The sequence below is a fragment of the Lissotriton vulgaris genome, chromosome 3_1, assembly GCF_964263255.1.
Source record: "Lissotriton vulgaris chromosome 3_1, aLisVul1.2, whole genome shotgun sequence".
NCBI classification, from domain to species: domain Eukaryota; kingdom Metazoa; phylum Chordata; class Amphibia; order Caudata; family Salamandridae; genus Lissotriton; species Lissotriton vulgaris.
In genome coordinates this window covers 725,705,376-725,728,284 of record NC_141689.1, presented here as the reverse complement: position 1 = coordinate 725,728,284, position 22,909 = coordinate 725,705,376, and the positions used below count along the sequence as shown (strand labels likewise).

General features: G+C 42.4%; 1 protein-coding gene across 1 annotated transcript in view; it reads left to right on the top strand.

The window, feature by feature from the left end:
• The window catches only part of KCNN2 (potassium calcium-activated channel subfamily N member 2), a 553,541-nt gene that overhangs the window by 63,635 nt on the left and 466,997 nt on the right, over nt 1-22,909 (top strand). The window contains exon 3 of the mRNA XM_086963017.1: nt 22,144-22,562. Coding sequence (XP_086819143.1) covers nt 22,144-22,562 — 419 coding nt within the window. The remainder of the gene's footprint in view (nt 1-22,143; nt 22,563-22,909) is intronic.

The window sequence follows — 22,909 nt, the reverse complement described above, 5'->3', positions numbered from 1 at the left end:
ACTCACCCATATACCACTCCCTCAACCATACAGCCACTGACACACCCGTTCACTCACCCATACTCCACTCATTCATCCTCTCACTCAGAGACAGCCACTCATATACCCACTCACTCACCCATACATCCCCTCACTCATACCTGCAGCCAAATAGACACCCACTTACCCATACAGCCACAGACGTACACATGTGGCAATTCACACAGTCAGTCACTCACTCATAGAGGCAGTCATGCGTACAGTCACTCACTCACCGATACATCCTCTCACGCACCGACTCACTCATACAATCACTCACACACTCTCACTACCAATTACAGACTCACTTTCTCACTCATTCAGCAACTCATACATCCACTCATTCACTCATAAACCCATTCAAACACTTAGTCACTCACCAATACAGGCACTCATCCACTCAGTCACTCAATCACACTCCATCATAAAGCCAGTCACTTACCTATATAGACAATTACACACTCAATCAGTCACTCATGCAGTTACTAACACACTCATTCACACACTTATACAACCACTCCTCTTTATATATAAATAGACATACGTTTATATTTATATTCTGACACAAACCTTTTTTTGGGAACTGTGTTTTTTTTGTGGATTTGTTTTCTCAAACAAAATTATTGCAACGAGGGGGAGGTAATTGTAACCACAAACACAAAAAATGTGGAAAATACTGGAGTAGATTATAAAACAAATTAGCAGATATGTTGCCTTGCTGTTAGCAGAATAACATCAACAGACTGTTTGCCAGCTGTCAGGGTAGTGTTGCAGTCAAGGAAAAAAATCCCAATGCAACTTAACTTGCGGGAAATTTATGGCCGTCGTCTCCACTTCTGCTGGCACTTTCTCTCTGGGAGCAGGTGGGACACCCTTGAAGATGTATGGTCCCACTCCAGCTCTCTCCTTTTGTGCCCTCTTCATGTTTGTCTTGTAGGTTTTAAGGTGGTACAACATACTTGTTGTAAGTCAAGACTATTTTTGGCGGTGCCCCTTGAAAGGGTCTTATTGTACAAGCTGCTTTTCACAAATTATGCAACTATTTTGGATTCCCCAGATGGAGTTATGAAGAGATCCCCGGCAATACTTTGCCTTTTAGGGGCTTGTCCTTCATTGTCCAAGTCTTCCTGATGTTCCTCTGCTTCCTGCTTCTCTGATTGCTGTACCAGCTCCTGATGCTCACTGCCTCCTCTTACCATTTTGATTGTTTTTGGTTCATTTATCTCTTTTTTTAAATCACTGTCCTCACTGCAGTTCCTGCCTAATCTTTTCATTTCCCCATATGGTATGCTCTCAATTTCATAATTTGGATGCGCACTCTCTACTCATAATGCACTGTTTGTAGCAGTCGCTTTCTGGAACAGACTACTGCAAATTTTTCCTTTTTCTGCAAATAATTCCACATCTCAAAAGGTGATTGCCTCCTTGCTGTGGCTCATAGTTAATCTCACATTATATTGGTTTTCATTGAGGTATGCAAAATAGTCATTTCATTCTCTGTGAACCGGTCCAGATAAGCAAAATATAATCTATGAACCGACCCCAGAAAAACACATTCAGTGTCCATTACTTGGCTGATGTGGCCAAGAAATGCACACTCTCAAACCACCCCATAAAGAGGTTTGGATAGGAGGGTGCAAATCGGTACCCCATCAGAGTCTCTTGCAACTGTTGGAACCCATCTTCATTAAACAGAAAAAGTTCTTATCCAAAATGAACAATGTCATATCTAATAGCATTTCAGAATGGGTCATGAAGTTTGCACTCCTTGAAGTTAAAAAAGATTTTATAACACACAATCCAAATGTATGCTGTATACAAGTATACAGTCCAACCACATCAAAGGATATAAAAGATATGGTCTCATGCCAACTTACATCATTCAATTTATTTAGTATGTCTGTATTGTCTCAAACATAGGTGGTAGATTTAACACTAATGGTTTCAAATACTGGGCTACATAGTCCAATAACCTTATAGTGGGGCCATAAATACCAGAAATTATTGGTCTTCCTGGTAGGAAGCCCCCCCAGCCCCGGTTCAGGCACCTTCTGTAAGATATAAATAAAAGGAATGTTGGGATTCGTCACTTTAAGATATCTATATTCGGAGTCATTTATAAGGTATTGATGTTTCCACTCACTCAGTTTAGTAAAGAGGGATGTTTTCAGACTCTCCAAAGGGTTACCCCGAAGCCGTGGGTAACAGGCAGTGTCTCCTAGTTGTCTGGCAAGTTCATCGTCCTAATCCTTCCGGTTCATAACAGGGATATTGCCTCCTTTGTCAGCCTCTCCTATAATTATACTTTCATCATTTCTGAGATTGTTGATAACTTTTCTTTCTTCTCTTGTGACAATACATTTGGGATATGGTATATTCTGGTTCCTTTGTGAACCTTTATCCTCCAATTTATTTAAATCTTCTGTCACCTTTTTTTGTAAAAAGATCCACCCCAGGGAACTGTTCACCCTGTGGTTTAAACTTTAAATTCGGTCTCAGACCACTGTCTCTGCATTGATCGGTTATAACTTTCAATTGATCACATACTTCAGTAATCTCTAGTTCATCTTCATTTATTGTCATTAACATATGTACTTAATTGACATCCGCCATTGACATTCCATTAATTTTTGGTTCCACATTCATTCTAACCCCTCTTTTTTATCCAGTGTTTCTAAAAAAAACTTTTAGTGTCAAATGCCCTTGTGAATTTAAATAAATCCACTTTAAAGTTAGCAAAATCACAATTCTCAATAACATAGAAACCCAAGCCTTTACTTAAGACTACAAATTCATCATTCTTTAACTCTCCATTAGTGAGATTAGTTACTTGTACTCCTACTTCTGAGTTAAGTCTTAACTAGTTCAGTTTCTTGGTTTTTCTACTCGATACTCTTTTCCTTGACTGATTCCTGGTTGTGAACCATATACTGTCTGTGCTTCCTCCTTTCTCTCTCTCCTTGTTTTCATTTTCTCCATGTGTCAATTCTCATTCGTATGTCTTTGTTGGAAAAAGAAAAACTATGCTTTGCCCCACCACTTTTTTGTACGTTACTTGGTCCTGGTTCTTTTTTTGAGGACATCTCTCAACTGCCTATTGAGATGGTGTCCTGTTCTCTCTCTTCATTTGCTTTGCATTTCTCTTTTCCTATAGGTATATAATCAAATCGCTTGCCGTACGTGAAGACTCTACCATTGGCATAGTCCCGTTCCTCCCTCCTGATTTTACCTAACTTACTTTACTTCAATTCTTCCTGTTGTGCCTTAATCCCCTTAATTAGAATCTCATAATTGTTTTCTGTAAATTGTTTTAGATTCATTTCTTTTACTTCCAATTCTCATTTCTCAATCTGACCCTTCAAATAGAATGTCACAATTTCTATCAGAGTATTCATCATATTAAAAGATGCATCATATACATTTTCCTCCTGTGTAGATCAGTAAATCTCCATCAAGATCATAGAATATGGTGAATATTGGGATTCCCAATCCACTAGGTATTCTCTTATTTTTCAAATAGCTTTTTAGTGTTACCCAGTCCCACAACTTGTTCAGTTAATTTTTCTTCAATTTTTCCAAACGTATCAACTTCTCTTTTAAACTCTCTTTTGATATGGTCATTTTCTTATATGTTCTTATATGTTCCAACTGACTCTTGCACGCTTAAATAGGTCCTCCACTCTTTTTCCCCGATTGTCTTCCATCCTTGGTCAATTTCAAAGCTAGACGTGGTGACCGTGCCCATTCCCTCACTCTATAATACAATTTCTAAAACATGGCAGTGGTGATTTATAGACTGCAAAGGTCAAAATCCCAGTCGATTCTGATATATTGTTCCCACTTTTAGAGTTCCAACTGCCAAAAAACTCAATATAGAACAACCTTTTTCAATAAGAGGGCAACATCTTGTCTCTTTGTTCATCAAAAATCCAGGCTTCTATTATTTATAGCTGTAATCACTTGTGATCCAAATTGTCTGTGTAAAGTATTTCTTTTTGTTCATAATCAATCTCCAAATGCATGTACTTTTTCAATACACAATTCTTTATTTTTTCAGTTTCCAAACATCTCTTTTGGCAGACTCCGCCAATGCGTTTCATCTCTAATGGGGGCGTCAGCAGGGTCTAAAATAATAACATATGTACATTTTCAGTGTTTAACAAAGATTAAAACCATTTTCACATGTTTCTGTTAGTTTCCATTTTTTTTAACCTGTCCATGTTTTATATATAAAAATATGTTTGTGTTTTAATTAAGACAATATACATCTCAGGAATGTGCCTAAACCACATTCCTGTGAACCTGATTAGAAATTGCCCAAATTTAGTTCAAGACTTTACACCAAACCTGATTCACTGTGATTTAATCTTTTGATACGTACATCTCCTTACAAAGTGATTACAGTGCACAGTATATTTCATATAATTCCTGGAATTGTTTCTCATCCAATCATGAATTCTTGTGTAAAACGTATATTTATGAGGACCCATACATTACTTACTTTTACACTAGGTTGAATTTTCATGTTGTTATTCATTCTGTGTTCATAATTTCCAATTTGTTCAAATCACTGTTAACCAGACATATGTATCAGACATTTAATAATCACTTTATTGTTTAGTTTGTCTTATATTTTATCTATTGTATTTTTTGTTTTGCAGGTTTAAATTCCCAACCTCTCTATTCCAGTTTGCCACATAGGTCACCACGAATAATATTTTATTCAGTAATTTTCTTTTTAGTTTCCAAATTATCATTATATCTAAGTGAAATTCTATTCTCACTTGCATATTATACACAAGACAAATACCCATCCCACATTTCAAAGGGACTTGCTTCCCTTATCCTTGTTACTCTCCAACACTCCCACCATACTATTTTTTTCGACAAACCAGTTAATTTTGCTGTAATGCTGTTAACCATTTCCTCCTTCACATCAAATCACACTTAAATCATATTGAACCTACAAGACTAAAATCATAAAATTACTCACATAATCCATATTGCTTGTGAACAATTATACCTATTCTATTCCGAATGTGAGTTATGTTTAACATGTGAAACAAGCCAATACCATTTGGTACAATGTGAGTTTTCTCCTCCTTTTTTCAGTTGTTGTGTTAGCCTTTTCTTTGCATCTTGCTATCAGAGAAACCAACTAATGCCCACATTGTTGGCATTGCTCATATCACCCTTCCGCCCGTTCTATTTGTTACCTGGACTTTCCGTCTTTGCTCAGCCGTGCTTACCGTCACTCTGCTCTTACATCGGGTAGCTTGTATTCCTGCCTTCCATTCGAATCTCTCCTGTTGTTGTGTGCCCTGCCATTTAGATACCCTCCTTCACTATTTTTTCGTTCTCTCGCGTGGCCACCTTGTTGGAAACAATCCTACCCTCGTGGGCTTGGTAAATGCAAAGCAGATACATTTTCAACATAGAATATTAGAGAAAACATATCTGAAATTCCTAATTGAAGTGAATGCAGCGCAATCTGAACTTGGAAGACTGGGTGAGTGGTTTATTTATTGATGTGTCCCTATAAGAGCAGAGTGTGTGGTACTCCCTTTTAAATACCCTAAGTCTGCAAATGCCCAAAATCTATTCCATCACTCAAACACACGCACTGACATATAGACCCATGCAGCCACTTACACACTCACCCACAGACCCATGGCAGCACTCACTGACAAACTGACACAACTACACACAGACCCATAGTGGCACTCACAGTCCCAGTCATAGAACTACATAGACCTACAAAGACACTCACACACCCACTCACAGACCTATAGCACCACTTACAGACCGAAGCACAGACCCACACAGAAACTCACACACCCTTTGAGACAGACACTTATGCGCTCACTCACTCACACACTCACTCTAAATGGTTACAGGTTACATTTAGGAAAAAAACCTTAGGAATTTACTGAAAAAAACTAAAGTTACAAGGACGTTATAGTTAGGAAATAGAATTAGAAATTCACTAAAAAAGGTTACAGGAACGTTATAGTTAGCTTCAGATTTCACTCAGACAAAACCAGTGAAATTCAGCAGTTATAGTTACCTGAGCTAACTATAATTTATGCCCCCACAATACACTGCTTATGACCTCACATATTACAGCACTCATTTCATGGTAAGTGACATCACTGATGATATCTCAAATGACATCACTGATGACGCCACCCACAGAACCTGTCTCACACACACACACACACACACACACACACACACACACACACTTACACCGCCATAAATCTATCCTACACCCACTCCCTCTCTCACAAAACCACTCACATACCCATTTACAGACCCATACAAGTACTCAAACAGCCACTCACTGATCCACAGAGCTGCTCACACATCCACTCCTCAATACAGCCATTTACACAACCACTAACTTGCCCATATAGCCACTCATGCAGCCACTCCCACATCTAGTTATACAGGCACTAAAATACCCATTCATGCACCCATACAGCCATACATACAGTCAGTCTGCCATACAACTACTCACACACTTACTTACCCATACAGTCACCCATACAGCCACTCACTCATCCATACAGTTACTCCCACACATACAGATGCTAACACATCTACTCACTCACCTATACAGTCAGTGACACAATCACACCCTCACCCATACAGCCACTCTCACATTCACTCACCCATAGTCACTCACACACCCACTGATACACTACTTATGAACCCACTCATACACCCCATCACTCACCTTTTACAGTCTCTCACATACCCACTCCCCCATACACCACTGACACACCCACCCACCCACCCACTCACTCACCTACACAGCTACACACACTGTCACTCACCCATAGCCACTGTCACCCATACAACCACTTTGTGAGACAAAACAAGGACCCCCTGATTCAGTTCAATTTCCTGGGTCAGGGCAAATTGCATATGTGAGTAAACACCCAGGCAAATTATAAAGAACAACTAACACGTATGAAGTGGATGAACCACAAAAAGAATTACATACCACTACTAATTGTACATATCAAATTACATATTTAATACACGTTTGAATCACATTCAATAAAAAATTGATACATTATTTCACACACAATGATAAAAAAGCATTATAACATATGTATAACTTCAATCATAAAGATAATAATTTTTTAAAAAATTAGTTTGATGGTTTCCTGTCTCCTGTCTACGCGTTTCGACACTGTAAAAGTGCCTTCCTCAGGACTGTACCATTGTGCGGTTGTGCAGACAGAAATGAACTAAAGATCACTTGTTACTGCGGTTTGGAGGGTTCGGAGTGCATACGGTCAAAAATCTAAGTGGTTTTTTCAGATAGGCGACCTGCTACCAGTCTGTGTTAGTAATATGCTCCCATTATTCCTACCGATATACTGAGCCTCATATGTTCTTGAGAACAGCCTAGCTAGAGCAACCTCTCTGTGGCTGTATGGCTCGGTATTTGTAGTGCTGACACAGAGGTAATATCACGTTGTGAGGCAGCTGTGGTTCTGTATTGCTTGGCGGACCGGTTAGGGCGGCGTTTCGGCGTTTCCGTTGTTCGTGTAAGCGGAATGCTTTGGTGTTGTATTCCTCGGCGGACCGGCTAAGGCGGCGTTTCGGCGTTTCCGTTGTACACAGACTGGTAGCAGGTCGCCTATCTGAAAAAACCACTTAGATTTTTGACCGTATGCACTCCGAACCCTACTTGACCAGTTACCTGACAACAGCATTAATCAAAGATCTGCCCACCATTACGATTCGGCATATCCTGTTTCTTATACCAATCCTTTTTGTGACATCTAACCGCAGTAACAAGTGATCTTTAGTTCATTTCTGTCTGCACAACCGCACGATGGTACAGTCCTGAGGAAGGCACTTTTAAAGTGTCGAAACGCGTAGACAGGAGACAGGAAACCATCTAACTAATTTTAAAAAAAATTATTATCTTTATTATTGAAGTTATACATATGTTATAATGCTTTTTTATCATTGTGTGTGAAGTAATGTATCAATTTTTTATTGAATGTGATTCAAACGTGTATTAAATATGTAATTTGATATGTACAATTAGTAGTGGTATGTAATTCTTTTTGTGGTTCATCCACTTCATATGTGTTAGTTGTTCTTTATAATTTGCCTGGGTGTTTACTCACATACCCATACAACCACTCACACACCCGTAGAGCCACTTGGACACCTTCTAACACATGGATACACACAGTCACTCACATATTATGTGTTACAAATAGTATCAGTCATTAGTAGTACACAAACTATACGCATTTACCTTTTGTAGTATCTTAGTATATATCTTTAACACTCAGAAACATTTAGAAAACACAATCACTGAATGATGTCATCAGTGATGTCATTTGAGATGTTATCAGTGATGTCACTGACCATATCATTAATGATGTAATATGACAGGTAATATGCAGTGCATTTCGGGGGCGTAAGTTATAGTTAGCTCGGGTAACTATAAGTGCTGAATTTTACTCTTTTTGTATGAGTGAAATCTGAGCCTAACTATAATGTCCCTGTAACCTTTGTTTTTTTCAGTGAATTTCTAAGGTTTTTTAAATTCTTTTTCCTAACTATAACGTCCCAGTAAACTTTGTTTTTTCCCCAATGTATATATATAACATTACATACAAGTCCTGTGACCTGCCTGGGAAAACCTACGAAATGCCTCCAAGAAATATTATAGCAGATCCTAAAATATGGGCAAAGGCCTTCTCAGCCTTGAGCACAAAAATCATTGTAGGGATATGTTTGTATTAAAAATAGCCAACGCTTCAATTAAGTAATTTATATTAGTATATAGCTACCGCCCAGGGATAAAACAGTTCTTCTGAATGAAATCAGTCTGTGAATAGTCTTGCTAGTGGCATAAATGGTGATATTGTGGTTTTCTGAGGGTATGCTGTTAGGAAAACTGTTACTGGTGCCTTAGACATATGAGGGGGTTAGTTAACTACTCAACCTTTCCTAAATGACTGCTCACTGTAGATTGCTAGACTTTTTGGATGGTATTTCTGTTGGTTTTCACACCTAAACCTTTATACATATATGTCACTTTGTGCATAGTAATCAGTTTTGCATATTTAAAGTTCCTTTTAAAATAAAACTGAATTATTTATCATTCATTTACTGAGCGATATTTGTTACATGTTTGAGTTCTGAATTTCTAGCTTAAATGGTAATCACCAGTCAGCCTCAGTCTGCTGTCTCGCTACGTTGGGAGCCAAGTGTTAAAAAAAGGTACTGAGTCCCCAGTGCTATGGTCTACAGCAGGGGTACTCATAGTACGGCCCGCGGGCCAGTGGCGGCCCGGCAAGCCTTCACTGGCGGCCCGCGGACCCCCGAGACATCATACCTGTGTTTCCCGAGTTTTTTTTTTAAAGTGCCTGCAGCAGCAAGAGATACTCCTGCTGCTTTGTGGGGGCTGCCGGCGGGCGATCCTAGGAATGGCCAGAGTAAAGCTGCAGGGGCCTAAGGAGAGGTGAAATACAAAGGCATCATTAACATGCAAATGGTCTTTTAATGACCTGTGAAGTGCTCGGGTGCGGCTGTGAGTGTGTGTGTGCCCCGGCTGGCGCACAGGCAGGGTAAGGTGACAGAGAGAGTGGGAGGGAAAGGGAGGGGGAGGGGGAGGGGGACGGAGAGGGAGAGAGAGAGAGAGTGAGAGGGAGTGAGTGAGTGAGAGGGAGGGAGGGAAGGAGTTATAGGGAGGGAGTTAGTGAGAGGGAGTGAGAGTGAGAGTGAGAGGGAGTGAGGGAGAGGGAGTGAGGGAGAGGAAGTGAGTGAGAGGGAGTGAGTGACTGAGAGGGAGTGACTGAGAGGGAGTGAGAGAGAATGAGTAAATGAGTGTGAATGAGTGAGTGGGAGTGAGTGAGTGGGAGAGAGTGAGTGGGAGAGAGTGAGTGGGAGTGAGTGAGTGGGAGTGAGTGAGTGGGAGTGAGAGGGAGAGTGTGAGAGGGAGAGAGAAAGGGGGAGAGAGGGAGTGAGGGAGAGGGAGTGAGTGAGGGAGAGGGAGTGAGTGAGGGAGAGGGAGTTAGTGGGAGTGAGTGAGTAAATGAGTTGAGTGAGTGAGAGGGAGTGAGTGAGCGAGAGGGATGGAGTGAGTGGGAGGGAGGGAGTGGGAGGGAGTGAGTGAGAGGGAGTGAGTGAGCGAGAGGGATGGATGGGAGGGAGTGGGAGGGAGGGAGTGAGAGGGAGGGAGTGAGTGGGAGAGAGTGAGAGGGAGTGAGTGGGAGGGAGGGAGTGAGAGGGAGGGAGTGAATCAGAGAGAGTGAGTGAGAGGGAGGGAGTGAATGAGAGGGAGTGAGAGGGAGTGAGTGAGAGGGAGTGAGAGGGAGGGAGGGAGTGAGAGGGAGGGAGCGGGAGGGAGGGAGTGGGAGGGAGGGAGTGGGAGGGAGGGAGTGAGAGGGAGGGAGAGGGAGGGAGGGAGAGAGAGAGGGAGGGAGTGAGAGAGTGACTGAGAGTGAGAAAGAATGAGTGAGAGGGAGGGAGTGAGTGAGAGGGAGGGAGTGAGTGAGTGAGAGGGAGTGAGTGAGAGTGAGAGGGAGTGAGTGAGAGTGAGAGGGAGTGAGTGAGAGGGAGTGAGTGAGTGAGAGAGAATGAGTGGGAGTGAGTGAGTGAGAGGGAGGGAGGGAGTGAGAGGGATGGAGTGAGTGAGAGGGATGAAGTGAGTGAGAGGGATGAAGTGAGTGAGAGGGATTGAGTGAGTGAGTGAGTGAGTGAGAGGGAGTGAGAGGGAGGGAGTGAGTGAGAGTGAGTGAGAGTGAGAGGGAGGGAGTGAATGAGAGGGAGTGAGTGAGAGGGAGGGGGTGAGCGAGTGAGAGAGAGGGAGAGAGTGAGAGTGAATGAGTGAGTGGGAGAGGGAGGGAAAGGGAGTGAATGAGACGGAGAGGGAGTGAGACGGACAGGGAGGGAGAGGGAGTGAGATGGAGACAGAGAGGGAGGGAAAGGGAGGGAGTGAGAGGGAGCGAAAGGGAAGGAGACGGAGAGGGAGGGAAAGGAAGGGAAATGGAGGGAGAGGGAGGGAAAGGGAAAGGGAGTGAAAGGGGGTGAGACAGAGAGTAAGTGAGAGGGAGGGAAAGGGAGGGGGGAGGAGAGGGAGTGAGAGAGAGGGATTGAGAGAGAGGGAGTGAGAGAGAGGGAGTGAGACAGTCGGAGTGATACAGAGGGAGAGAGGGAGGGTGAGAGGGAGAGAGAGCTAGAGAGAGCTAGAGAGAGGGAGGGAGACCGAGAGAGATGTGTGTATGCCGGGACGGCTCAGTGGACGAAGGTGTCCGCTGCAGGGACCTATGATCAACCTCATGGTCAGTTTTATGTTGTTGCTCTATCCCCTCCCCCTCCCCCACTGACCCTGCCCCCCCCCACCGATGCGGCCCTCGGACACAAACCAAACTGTAAATTTGGCCCCCCAGAGAAAGTTTGTGAGTACCCATGGTCTACAGTATGAGGGTCACAGAATTCTAGGAGCAAAAGTGCCATGTTTTTACAACTGGGGTCAAGAAAATCTGATTTCCGTTGGACCCTCGAATCCAGATATGTCCCATAGTTTTACCATCAATGGGGAGGCACTTTTATGCTAGTATTACAGAGGTGAACTGGTCACCGCAGCCACTAAGAGTGTTTAGTCACTCTCAATAGTTTATGCTCATCCTTAAGTTCCCTAATATGCTTTTATATAGAGCACATCAATTATTATAATTTTCCTGCCTCACAATCTCAGTCAATAGATCATGAATTTGCCGGTGGCGTCATTAACCTCATGATCTTATTTAAAGCTGGGAAGGCTGGCTCTGAAGCAAGCTACAAAATCATCAGAACTAATACTCAGCAAGACTTGCACCCAAGTTTGTTGCCTCTTGAGTTGTCAATAAGAGATGTTTTAGAGACTGTCCTGGATAAAGGTATTTAAGAGTGGTCTGGCCCTTCACTAGAATTGAATCCTTCAGTGGAACACAATACTTTTTCTTGAGGATAACAAAAATTCCCCCACTGATGTATGTGGGCTTCAGCGGAGTTAAACAAAACCATTCTCAAGCAGAAAGGAATGAAATAAGTATGTTGAACTTTCTCCGGGATTACCTGAATGTAATATGCTACAGTGGCAGACTTGTAAAAACTGGGATAATTTCTCTGTCAAATATAGTCCCTGGGGGGTAGACCCCCTGACCGACATGATTCGTATCGCCCTATATCTTTGCTTAATATCGAAGCTAAACTGCTGGATAAGGCGTTGGCGAACCGTCTTCTCCCCTACGTGGCCGATCTGGTCCACCTGGATCAGGCTGGCTTTATGCTGTGTAGGGCGTCGCGGCACAATATTAGACGGGCATAGATGGCTGTGGATGCCATGGGGGCCACTGGGGAGTGGGCAGCCCTACTGTTGGCAGATATAGATAGGGCATTTGATTCTGTGAGCTGGACCTATCTGTTTGCGCTCCTGCCTCATCTTAATCTGGGCCCGGTGTTTATCTCGTATGTCAAACTGCTATATACCGACATTACTGCGTCCGTGCGAGTCTCCGGAGCGGTTTCTGAGAGGTTTCCTATCAGTCGGGGGACCCGTCAGGGATGCCCGCTGTCCCCGTACTTATTTGCACTGGCCATGAAGCCCTGGCCTCTTGGGTACGCATCGACGCGCAGCTACGGGGCTTCGTGTGGGATGGGGGACTCACTGACCGGTTCGCACTATATGCGGATGACGTCCTCTTCTTCCTCAAGGATCTAAATAGATCGGGCCCCCGAGTATTGGAAATTATGCGCATAGTTGGCGAGGTATCTGGCCTCTGTCTTAACCCACGCAAGTCCACCCTATGGGTGCTGGGTGACGGGGCAGGTGCGGGCTCTTGGGCATCGGCCTTGCAGGTGGCGGCCGGGGGCATAATGTATCTTGGAGTGTTCCTGTCCTAGTCCGCAGCGATCTCATGGGAGCGCAATGTGATACCGGTATGGGAGAAGGTCCAAACGTATATTAAAACATGGTCCTGGATGCCTCTTACCATATATGGTAGGTCTGCGATCTTTAAAATGGTCGCACTTCCGCGCCTCTTATATCAGCTGCAGAACCATCCGCACCTGATCGCACCTCGGTGGTTCCGGCAGGTCACTTCTGTCCTAGGTCGCTTCTTGTGGGCTGGGGGTGCCGCCAGGGTGGCGCCGCAAACATGCTTCCTATCCACATATTGTGATGGCCTTGCCACGTCAGACTTACTGTCATATTATCAGGCCTCCCATTTGCTAGTACTGAATGAATGGTGGTATGGAGATGGAGGTGACCCGGCATACGCTCTAGAGCGCTCGCTGATGGGGAACAATACGTTGCACACAATCCTATACTCGGCCAGACTCCAGAGGCGGCTGCCATGTGCCACACAAGTGGTTTTTGCTATTTGGCGACAAGCACTGCGTCGCATGGGCTGGTGGGGTAGATTGACGGCAGAGACCCCATTGTGGAATAATGGGTGGCTCCCCGCACTGGCCTCGCCAACGGGGTTTGGCGGATGGGATTCTATAGGGATCTCTTTGCTTGGAAACGTTATGACTGGTGTGACTCTCAAGCCCTTCCAGGAGCTTAGGAACGAGTTCCATATGCCCAAGACCCAATTTTTCAGGTACCTGCAGTTTCGTCACGCGCTCGCGCCTAGTCTGGTTGGTTTGGAGTCGCTGCTGGAATTCAGCCCCGTGGAAGCGAAAGTTTTCATGGGAGACCTCGGGGATAAGAAGGTATCCCGCATCTACCAAACACTAGTCACTCACTGTTCATCATCCCTACTTCTTTTAAAGGTAGCCTGGGAAAAGTATGTCGGACCCCTGGATGAGGATGATTAGAGGGAGGCCCTGGAGTCCCCGCGTGGGACCGCTATCGCGGTACGACTCCGATTAATCCAATTCAAATATCTACATAGGGCTTACTATACGCGGGAGCGGCTGTGGAAGGCGGGCCTGATTGCGTCCCCGGAGTGCCTGCGATGTGGAACTGAGATGGGTACTCTGTTGCATACTGTATGGTCTTGTGCTGGCCTGACTAGGTTCTGGAATGGTGTGTGGAGCTGTCTGTCGGAGGTACTGGGATGGGATCTCCCCCGTACCCATCGTTTGGGCCTTCTCCATTTGCTGGAGGGTGTGGGAGGGAATATCTACAAACGTCACCTTTTGTTACTGGATCTGGTGGTGGCCAAGCGGGACTTGGCGCGAGCATGGAAGAATGAGCGAGCCCCCCCCTGAGCGCATGGAGGGCTGGACTGGACTACTTTATGGGACTGGAGCGCCCAATGTTTGAGGCCAGAGGGTGCCCCCGGAAACATTACAAAATCTGGAAAGGTGGCTGAATATAGGGGTTTAACTCTGGAGCCTCCAGCAGAACCCGACGATGGTCCGGATCTCGACGATGGACTTCAGGCCTAGGGAGGCGCATGGTGCCTGGCTTGATACAAACAATTACAGGAGGCTTGCGGTGATCATGTGCACTGGGTTAGGGAGGGATAAGGGGTGGGTAGAGGGGTTGTTGGGTGGCTGTGGGAGGTGGGGGGAGATAGGCGGGGGTCAGTCTTTTTCTTATTGATTGGGTTTCCAAGATATTGAGACATGCGTTGATATTTGGCAGCGACCTCCTGACTGTGGAGAGCTGTATACATGCCTTTACCTGATCAATCAATAAAATTTGTTGTGAGAAAAAAATATAGTCCCTGGGGTTCTGGTAGTCTTCAGAGGGAGAATACATATTATTAAAGGTTGCTGTGTTCTGCCATAATTTAGTTGCCTTTGCACAAAAGCCCTGTATTAAAGCATTAAGCACTTCAGCGAGAAGTGGAAACATTTTGTTTAAACTTGGAAGTTGATTGGCTTAAATGATTACAAGGTTTTCAACTTTTCATTAGGGTTCTAGGCAGCAGTGTTCTCAGGAGTGCGAGTGTTCGAAAGTTTAAGTCTCTGTAGAGGGAGTTTATCCTATTTAGCAAAGAGTTGAATAAGTAGAGGTGCCTCAAAGAGAAAGCAAAAGTTAGAGTTAGTGACATAAGTCTAGGCGTCAGAGTTTGTCAGAGCTTTTGTGAGAGTTGAAGATGACAAGTTTGCCAATGAGGGTGGTAAGTTATAATACAAGGGCTGAGAGGGACAGTGTTAAGGGCATCATTGAAGCTATTGCAACAGCTACCTGGCATGAGTACATAGTGCACAGGAAGGGAATAGTCATCAAGCATATAAGTGAAAAGGGTCCAAGGGCATGGAAATTCCACTGTGGCTACATCAAGAGCGGTATTGTAAAAGGTGAATAGTGAGAAAGGGTATGATGTGGGGAGAGTTAGAGAAGATGAATTGAGAAATTGCTGGGTGACAGCTGGTGTGGCAGGTTGATAGTGGACTCATCCTCATATTGAAAAATGATTAGTGAAAAGTAAAGGCTCTAGGGGGAGAATGGGATATGTTGTGAGTAAAAGATAGATAAAAGAAATGGCAAAATTGAAATTATCTTGAGCTGAGGTAAGTTACCAACAGTGTCTGAAAGGATTGGAAGCTCTAACCAGTAAAGGTAGCTATATAATGGAATACCAGAATGGCATGAAGTGGAATCAGATAACTGAATCATAATTTTGCTGTTGTTGAAGATGGGAATCGAGAGGTTAGCTTTGATTAGAGATGAATAAATAGAGGTTATTTTCTGTCCATGGGGTTCTTGCTCTTTCAATGTTTTGTACACTAGAACCAAGAGCATTCTACAAAGGTGTATTGCTAGGGGAAGACTGAGCAGTTCAACATGATGCCAGTAGGCCTGATAGCAGAATGTCTTCAAGTATCAAGATTGTAGCTGTATAAATAATCATAGCATGAGGCCCAAGAGAAATGGGTTCTCAATGGATTGAGCTCTGTATCTCAAGCTCCAGATAGGAGAGGCATTAAGACTACTCTAGAAGATAAGTCCTAAAACTAACACAGTAGAAAGGAATATAAAATTACCCTTCGAAATAAAATGAAAAATGTGAAGTAAATCAACTCTTCTTGGCGATATGAGGTTTAGAACCAGGAAGATGATGATAATTAATGGTAAAAATGGGTACAGCTTGCTTAAAATAAGAGTGCTATAAACTTTAGAAAGCATTACAAATCATTCAACTAACCACAATAATACAGCGTGTTAAAAACCATTACAAGAACCATCAGTAAATGTGCATTGGTCAGTCCTTCATTAAGGTTTACTGGATGAGACAACCACTGTGTAGTTTTGCTTTGTAGGCGTTCCTCGGGTTGCTTTCATAGGACTAGGCTGAGACACTGGCTGTTAGAATGAGGTCAGCCTGTTTACAGAGGTCATAAAATCAGGAACATGAGAATACTTTCAAATGTGTTTTGAGGACAGGTAAACAGAATAGACTTATAACCAAACAACATACTGATAGAGAGCATAAAGATGCAAATATAATTCTTCTGTATTCATTGTCTGCCCGCCTTATTCAGCTTACCTGCAGCGCTCCACCTAACTAACAGTGGGCTCCGGTGACCTCGAGAGGGCAAACTTGAGTCTTCAAAGCATCACTGAGGCCCATCTGTGTCTACTACAAAGAGTGTGCAGATTCAGAGTGGCAAGGCTGAAGGGGGTAGAGGCACTTCCTCAACCCCCAAGATCATGTGGGCCAACAGCAATCTGTAAGGATAAGTTAAGAAGATAAAATAAAAAAGAGGAACCCCATGCATTAACAATCCAAGAATCTCATCTATGTAGACTTTGTATAAAAAGGGTGTTGAAAGGGATTTTGAGAATAAAAATGTATCAAGATGACCTATAAAATATTGGTTCCTTTTGCAACGAACATAAGGAGAAACTGATAAAGTGCTAATTAGACTTAGGAGATGTGGTCTTGATCTTAAAAGTTCCAAGTGCAAATTCTATAAACAAAAAATAGTTTCTATTGGTCGCAAGATAATACAGAAAGGCAGAGAGCCAAAGCATGAATTACTAAAAGCAATAAAGAAGCTTTTTGGACGTGAAAATAAAGATGGGCTAGTGCAGGTCCTTGTAATGTCAGAATATTACAATATATTTGTGCCTAAATTTACTGCTCACCTTAAGAAAATTAGATTAATGTGAAAGAAGTTAGTTTTGAAGAACTACAAGATGTCATAGAAGAACTGGAAGAAACCGGAGTATACGAAATACTACAAGAAGCGATGAGTGAAAACAAATGGCAAGATTTGATAGTCATGGATGAAAACTTACAAGAAGTAGCTGCCAAAATAAAGGCCGAGTGGAGTGGGGAAATAAAACGAGTTGTAGTCCACAAAGTGGGAATGTTTGGAAATGAGAGATGGTTTTTCGGAATGAGCGGATTTAATCTCGAGAGGTGCCAAACTTGTGCCCCCTGGTGCTGTCGGAGACAGCTTGAGTATTGCACATCATGGGTATTTAAGCAGCAAGAAAAGCAAGGCTTGACATAGGATTTTTTGAGACCATGTATTGATATTCATGCCGTGAGAACAATTAGAGATAGTGCTGTGAATGATAATGCAGTGATAACATTTGAAAACCTAAAATGCTGCCCATGGTTTCCAGGATGTTGCCAGACACATTTTTGAAAGATGTAGCGCTAGATCTAATAAAAACCAGTAGAAGGAAAGGAAGGGCAGGATTATGTCATTGTACAGATTGAATTGAAATACACTTGAGATGGCCATATGTTTGTATAATTAACAGTGAAGAGACTTGTGTAGGGACCAAATTCCTGAATAATCTTTTAAGTAGACCAGGATTGCAACGCTCAATTTTAACAGATAATTGAATACAACTTTTATCAAATAAAATGGAGGAATTTAAAAAAAGAGAGATATAAAACAGAGGTGTATACTTTACCACTTCGAGGCCAGTGTATGGTTGAGATGTATTATGGTACACAAGGAAGCAATACAACGAGCTATAGCTAACAGGGGGATCTTGAGAGAGTCTCTTCTAGTCAGATTACAAATGAATAGATTAACAAACAATGGACTCAAACATAGGCGAAATTCAGTTTGAACAGTTCAGAGATCTTAACCCCTTCGATGCTCATGACGGAACGGTTCCGTCATGAGCGTCGGTTGGCCTGTGCTCTTGACGGAACCGTTCCGTCATGAGCCCGTTGGCTCATTAGAACCTTCAGCACAGCACGAGAATTCGCACCGCACTGAAGGTGTTAAACTCAATTCTGTGATATGTCTTGCATGGATGACTACTAAGTATGATGTTAGAAAATCAGAAAACAGCTGGAGAACATGTAAAAGATTGAAACCAAATTAAACGGAAAATTGGGTCAATAAAAGGCACGCAGTGAAAACCACAAATGTGAGGGTGGGAGACTAGGTGAATGCGTGAATTATTTTATTTGTATAGTTACTTGTAAGCATTGCAAAGTTGCAGTACGATATCAACATTATTGTATAAATATGTATTTAACGCCATTATAATACAAATATCAAATTGTATATAAAAAATGAAAAATATCATTTGAACACCTGTAACAGACCATCTGTAAAATTGGGCATTACCCTAAAATACATTGGTTTAAAATTATATTTGGAAAGATCCCTGCTCCTTGTATGTTCTTGAGAAGAAAAAAAAATCACTTGATGCATTGCGCTTTTGTAGGGACCATGCAGTCCTTTTCTGTTCGTCTCCTTCAGTTACTACAGGAGTCTCAGCAATTGCAACTGCACAATTTTCTTCTGTGCTGTTTTCAATTTGGACCCTCCGTGTCATATTCATGAATTTGCCAAATTTGACCAGATCTGAGGGCTCATTGCAGGACTGGAGCAGGGCCAGTGCGTCAACGCATTTTCTAAACCCATGCCTTAAAAATATTGGTTTTAACAATTTACGTTGATGTTGCAGTAGGCGGGGCATCAACATATTAGGTGTACAAACAATTCTGCATTATAGTTGCACAGCCTGCATCTGGTTATCCTGCTCAACGATTTCCAGTTCGGGTTCAGTTCCTTTTATTGACAGTGGGACTAGGAGCGTGCATTGAATATCTTTCAAGCACTTCTTTCCTAGGGGGTTGTTCATATATGGTTGGTTTTTGTGCAAATCGTATGCTTTAGTTGGCTGACCAACCCTCTGATATCCTTGAGTCTAGCTACATATTCATTCCTTGATATCAGGGTGGTTTGCTTTAGTTAGGCTGACCAACCCTCTGATATTCTTGAGTCTAGCTATATCTTCATTCCTTGATATCAAGGTGGTTTGTTTATGTAGCAACCTCTTTATTGCTGGATAGTTTAGTTTTTCTTGGGAACAGGGCACTGTGGTTAAGCCCAACTCAGCCACTGTCTCCAGGCAGTAATTCTGCCATGGATTCGGTTCCCCCTCAAATATTGTTCTTAATACCTCCTTAAGGGATCCTTTTTGGGCTGTTGCTGTCTTAAACCAGAATTTTACCAATGTACTCCTGTATTCGTGATTTTGTTGTCCCAAGCAAAACTCGAGCTGAATCAGGGCATTTTGTGTGTGTTTAGGGAGCTTGAAAAGCCTTTCATAGCACCAGCACTATGCTCTTTCCAGCAATAGCGAGCATTTTGGATTTTGTTACTCTCATAATAGGTTTCGTGTTAGGGCTATGTAAGTTACCTTGCAGTTTGCACAGTGCATATATGTTGGCTTTTATTTTGGCTTGCATCTTAGTCTGGTGCAAAGTTGCCTTGCATTTATCATTCAACCGCTCTCCTAAGTAGTGGTATGCTCTTTTTGTGGCTATGTTGTTACTGTCCAGTCTCCATTTTAAGCCTGTTTTCTTCAAATATTTACCAAACACCACAACAAGCCAGTTTTCTGGGTTGTAGATGTTTAATGCATTCACATCTCTTTGCAAATCTACTCTGCTGTGATTGAGACTCACCAGATCATCGGCATACTGGATCACATGTAGTTGTTGGTGTCCGATTCTCGGGGTTGCCAGACTTGCTCTTTGTAGGACTTTCCCCAAGTCTGCAGTGTGAAGGTTGAACAGTGTTGGTGCTAAAACGCAGCCCTCATTTAGGCCTCAGTCAGATGACCGCTTGTGTGTGACTGTCTCCGCCGCCAGTTTGGTTCTCACCCAAGTGTTGGTGTACAATGACGTGATTGCCTTCAGTAGTGTATCCGGGATCTTCCAGCTGAGCAATTTGTGCCATAGCTTGCTTCGGTTTACCCCGTTGAAGGCTGCTGAATAGTCTGAAAAGCATGCAAATACTGGCAGATTGTTACTGGTATTCGCCTGCAGTGCCAGAAACGAGAGAGACATTGTTATCTATAGTAGAACAGCCTTTTCAAAATCCAGTTTGAAAAAAAAGGTAGTATTTCATTGTCCTCGATCTAGGCTGTTAGTTCCTGTAGTAAAGTACTAGCATATGCTTTGCCTTCGATGTCTAACAAGGAAATGACTCTATAATTTTTTGGGTCAGTTTTTGCTCCCTTTTTTTATATTGGCTGCAGTAGCGAACCGTGCCATGCATCTGGCACATCTGCTGAGGCTCTACATTCTATCTACAGAGGTGATAGCAACTCTGCCCACCCTTTGGGGTCCTGCTTAAACAGTCCGCCCTGAAGGCCATTGGGTAGGGGTTGGCAGAATATGCGTAGTCTCGCAACGCTCCGCGAAATGGTAAGAAATCTCTGCAAGCACGCAAAAGTTCAGCGAACACACGGAATTGCTTGTGCCTCCTGTTCGCAATGCTTTTTTCCTGTTTGCGAATGCTGTTTGTGTGCTCAGGGAGAAATATCTCGCGAACACGCATTTTGAAAGCGCAAACATGGAAAAAATTCTGCGAGGACGCGGATCGCAGAATTTTTGGCAGAACACGAAGTTACCCAAATTTCGCGAGCTGATTGGAATTTACAGCTCAGGGCTACCATTGGGACCTGGGGCTCCATCCTTTTTTATCCTTTTTATGACCTTTATGATTTCTTTTGGTTCCTCGGCTTGGCCCACCTTGTGTGTCTTGTCTTCTATCTCAACTTCAGCCCCTTCTGACATGGGGGTCCTTTTGATGTTTTCTCCTCCGGGGTTCATTGTGTAAATTTATGCTGTGTGGTCCAGCCAGGCTTCTGGTGTAACTTCGTTCCACCTGTCCATTTTTGTGCTAGGACAGAATTGAGAATCCAACATGTATGAAGAATGGGTCAACATACCATGAGCTGATTCAGGTACTCACATTTTTCACAAATGTGGTGAAGACAGAAGACTCCAAGAATTTTGAATCTCAACAGAGTGGTAATTGGGAAAAGAATCACATGGAGAAGAACAATGGGGGGAATATTCAAAATAGAAATAACGTAGAGATGGGAATAAATGAAACTGCTGATAAGAGAAGGAGCAGCAGAACTGTGAAAACCCCAAAATACCAGAGGGATTACTTCTTTCGCCAAACATATGTAAAATTGTGATCTTTGAGTAGAGACTGGAATGTCTCACTGAGCCTGCATTGAAGCATTTAGGTATTTGTACATATTTAAATAATGATATCCTATATGTGTATAACGTATTCTAATAGTACTGTGTAGTAGATTATCAAAGCAGCATTGTTGGTTATGTCCTATGTATGGAAGGGACATGCATGGTATTTGAGCTTGTATAAAGGAACTCAGTCTAGCATGTGCAATGGAGCCCACACATGTAGAATACCTGACATAAGGGGATTCCATGTATCCTATGACTGTTAGAGGCAGTAGCTGAGGAGTTGGAGAAGTTGTGGTGGCTAAGGTGCCATGAGAATACACTTAACATCAACAGTGTGAACTCTGTGATGTACATAATTATTGGGTTTAAAACACAAACTTTACAGCCCCTTTATATTTTCTTTAATAAAAGGCTTTTGACACCATCCAAGGAGAGACATAATGTATTCACAACTACTAAAACTACACTATTAGGTTGTCGCTCTATAAAAAAAATTCTTAGCCTTTTAATGGGTTGATCGTTTTAATGGAACAGAGCTTATCTTGTTCGCTTCAAATCTCTGCAAACTTTATAATGGCCTAACTTAATGGTCTTCAATGCATAAATTATTTAACTACAGGAATATTAATGCTTACTATTTGGAATAATGTAAAATTATTTAATTTGCATATTGAGTTAAAAAATTAACTGCTTTTCATTGCATTTTCAGCTGTTTATGGTGGACAATGGCGCAGATGACTGGAGAATAGCCATGACATATGAGCGGATTTTCTTCCTCTGCCTAGAAATACTTGTGTGTGCTATTCATCCAATACCAGGGAATTATACTTTTACATGGACAGCACGGCTTGCCTTTTCCTATACTCCATCTACAACCACAGCTGACGTGGATATTATTTTATCAATACCAATGTTCTTAAGACTGTATCTTATTGCCAGAGTTATGCTTTTGCATAGCAAACTTTTTACTGATGCCTCGTCTAGGAGCATTGGAGCACTAAATAAAATAAACTTCAATACCCGTTTTGTAATGAAGACTTTAATGACAATATGCCCGGGAACTGTATTGTTGGTTTTTAGTATCTCATTATGGATAATTGCTGCATGGACTGTACGAGCTTGTGAAAGGTAAGCATCTTTTTGTTCTCTACTTTATATTTGGATGTTTGATTACTTGTATGTAGATATGCAGATCTTCTATTCATGACATTAAGTAGTACCTCCCTGAGATATCAATGTTGGGATTGATCAAATTTCTAAGACAAAAATGTGAATGTGCAAATTGAAGATATTTGTGTGTCTCTCTGTAAGGCGGTAAGCAGTTATTTCTCAATTAATGGTATTTCTAAGTTGATAAACTGTAGAAGAGAGTTTGCACTATAAGCTGGAGGTGGATACTAGCTGCTGCAGTAGAAACATTTGGATTGATGAACTGTGATTTTAAAAGTGTGTAAAGTGTATTTATTCAAGAAATA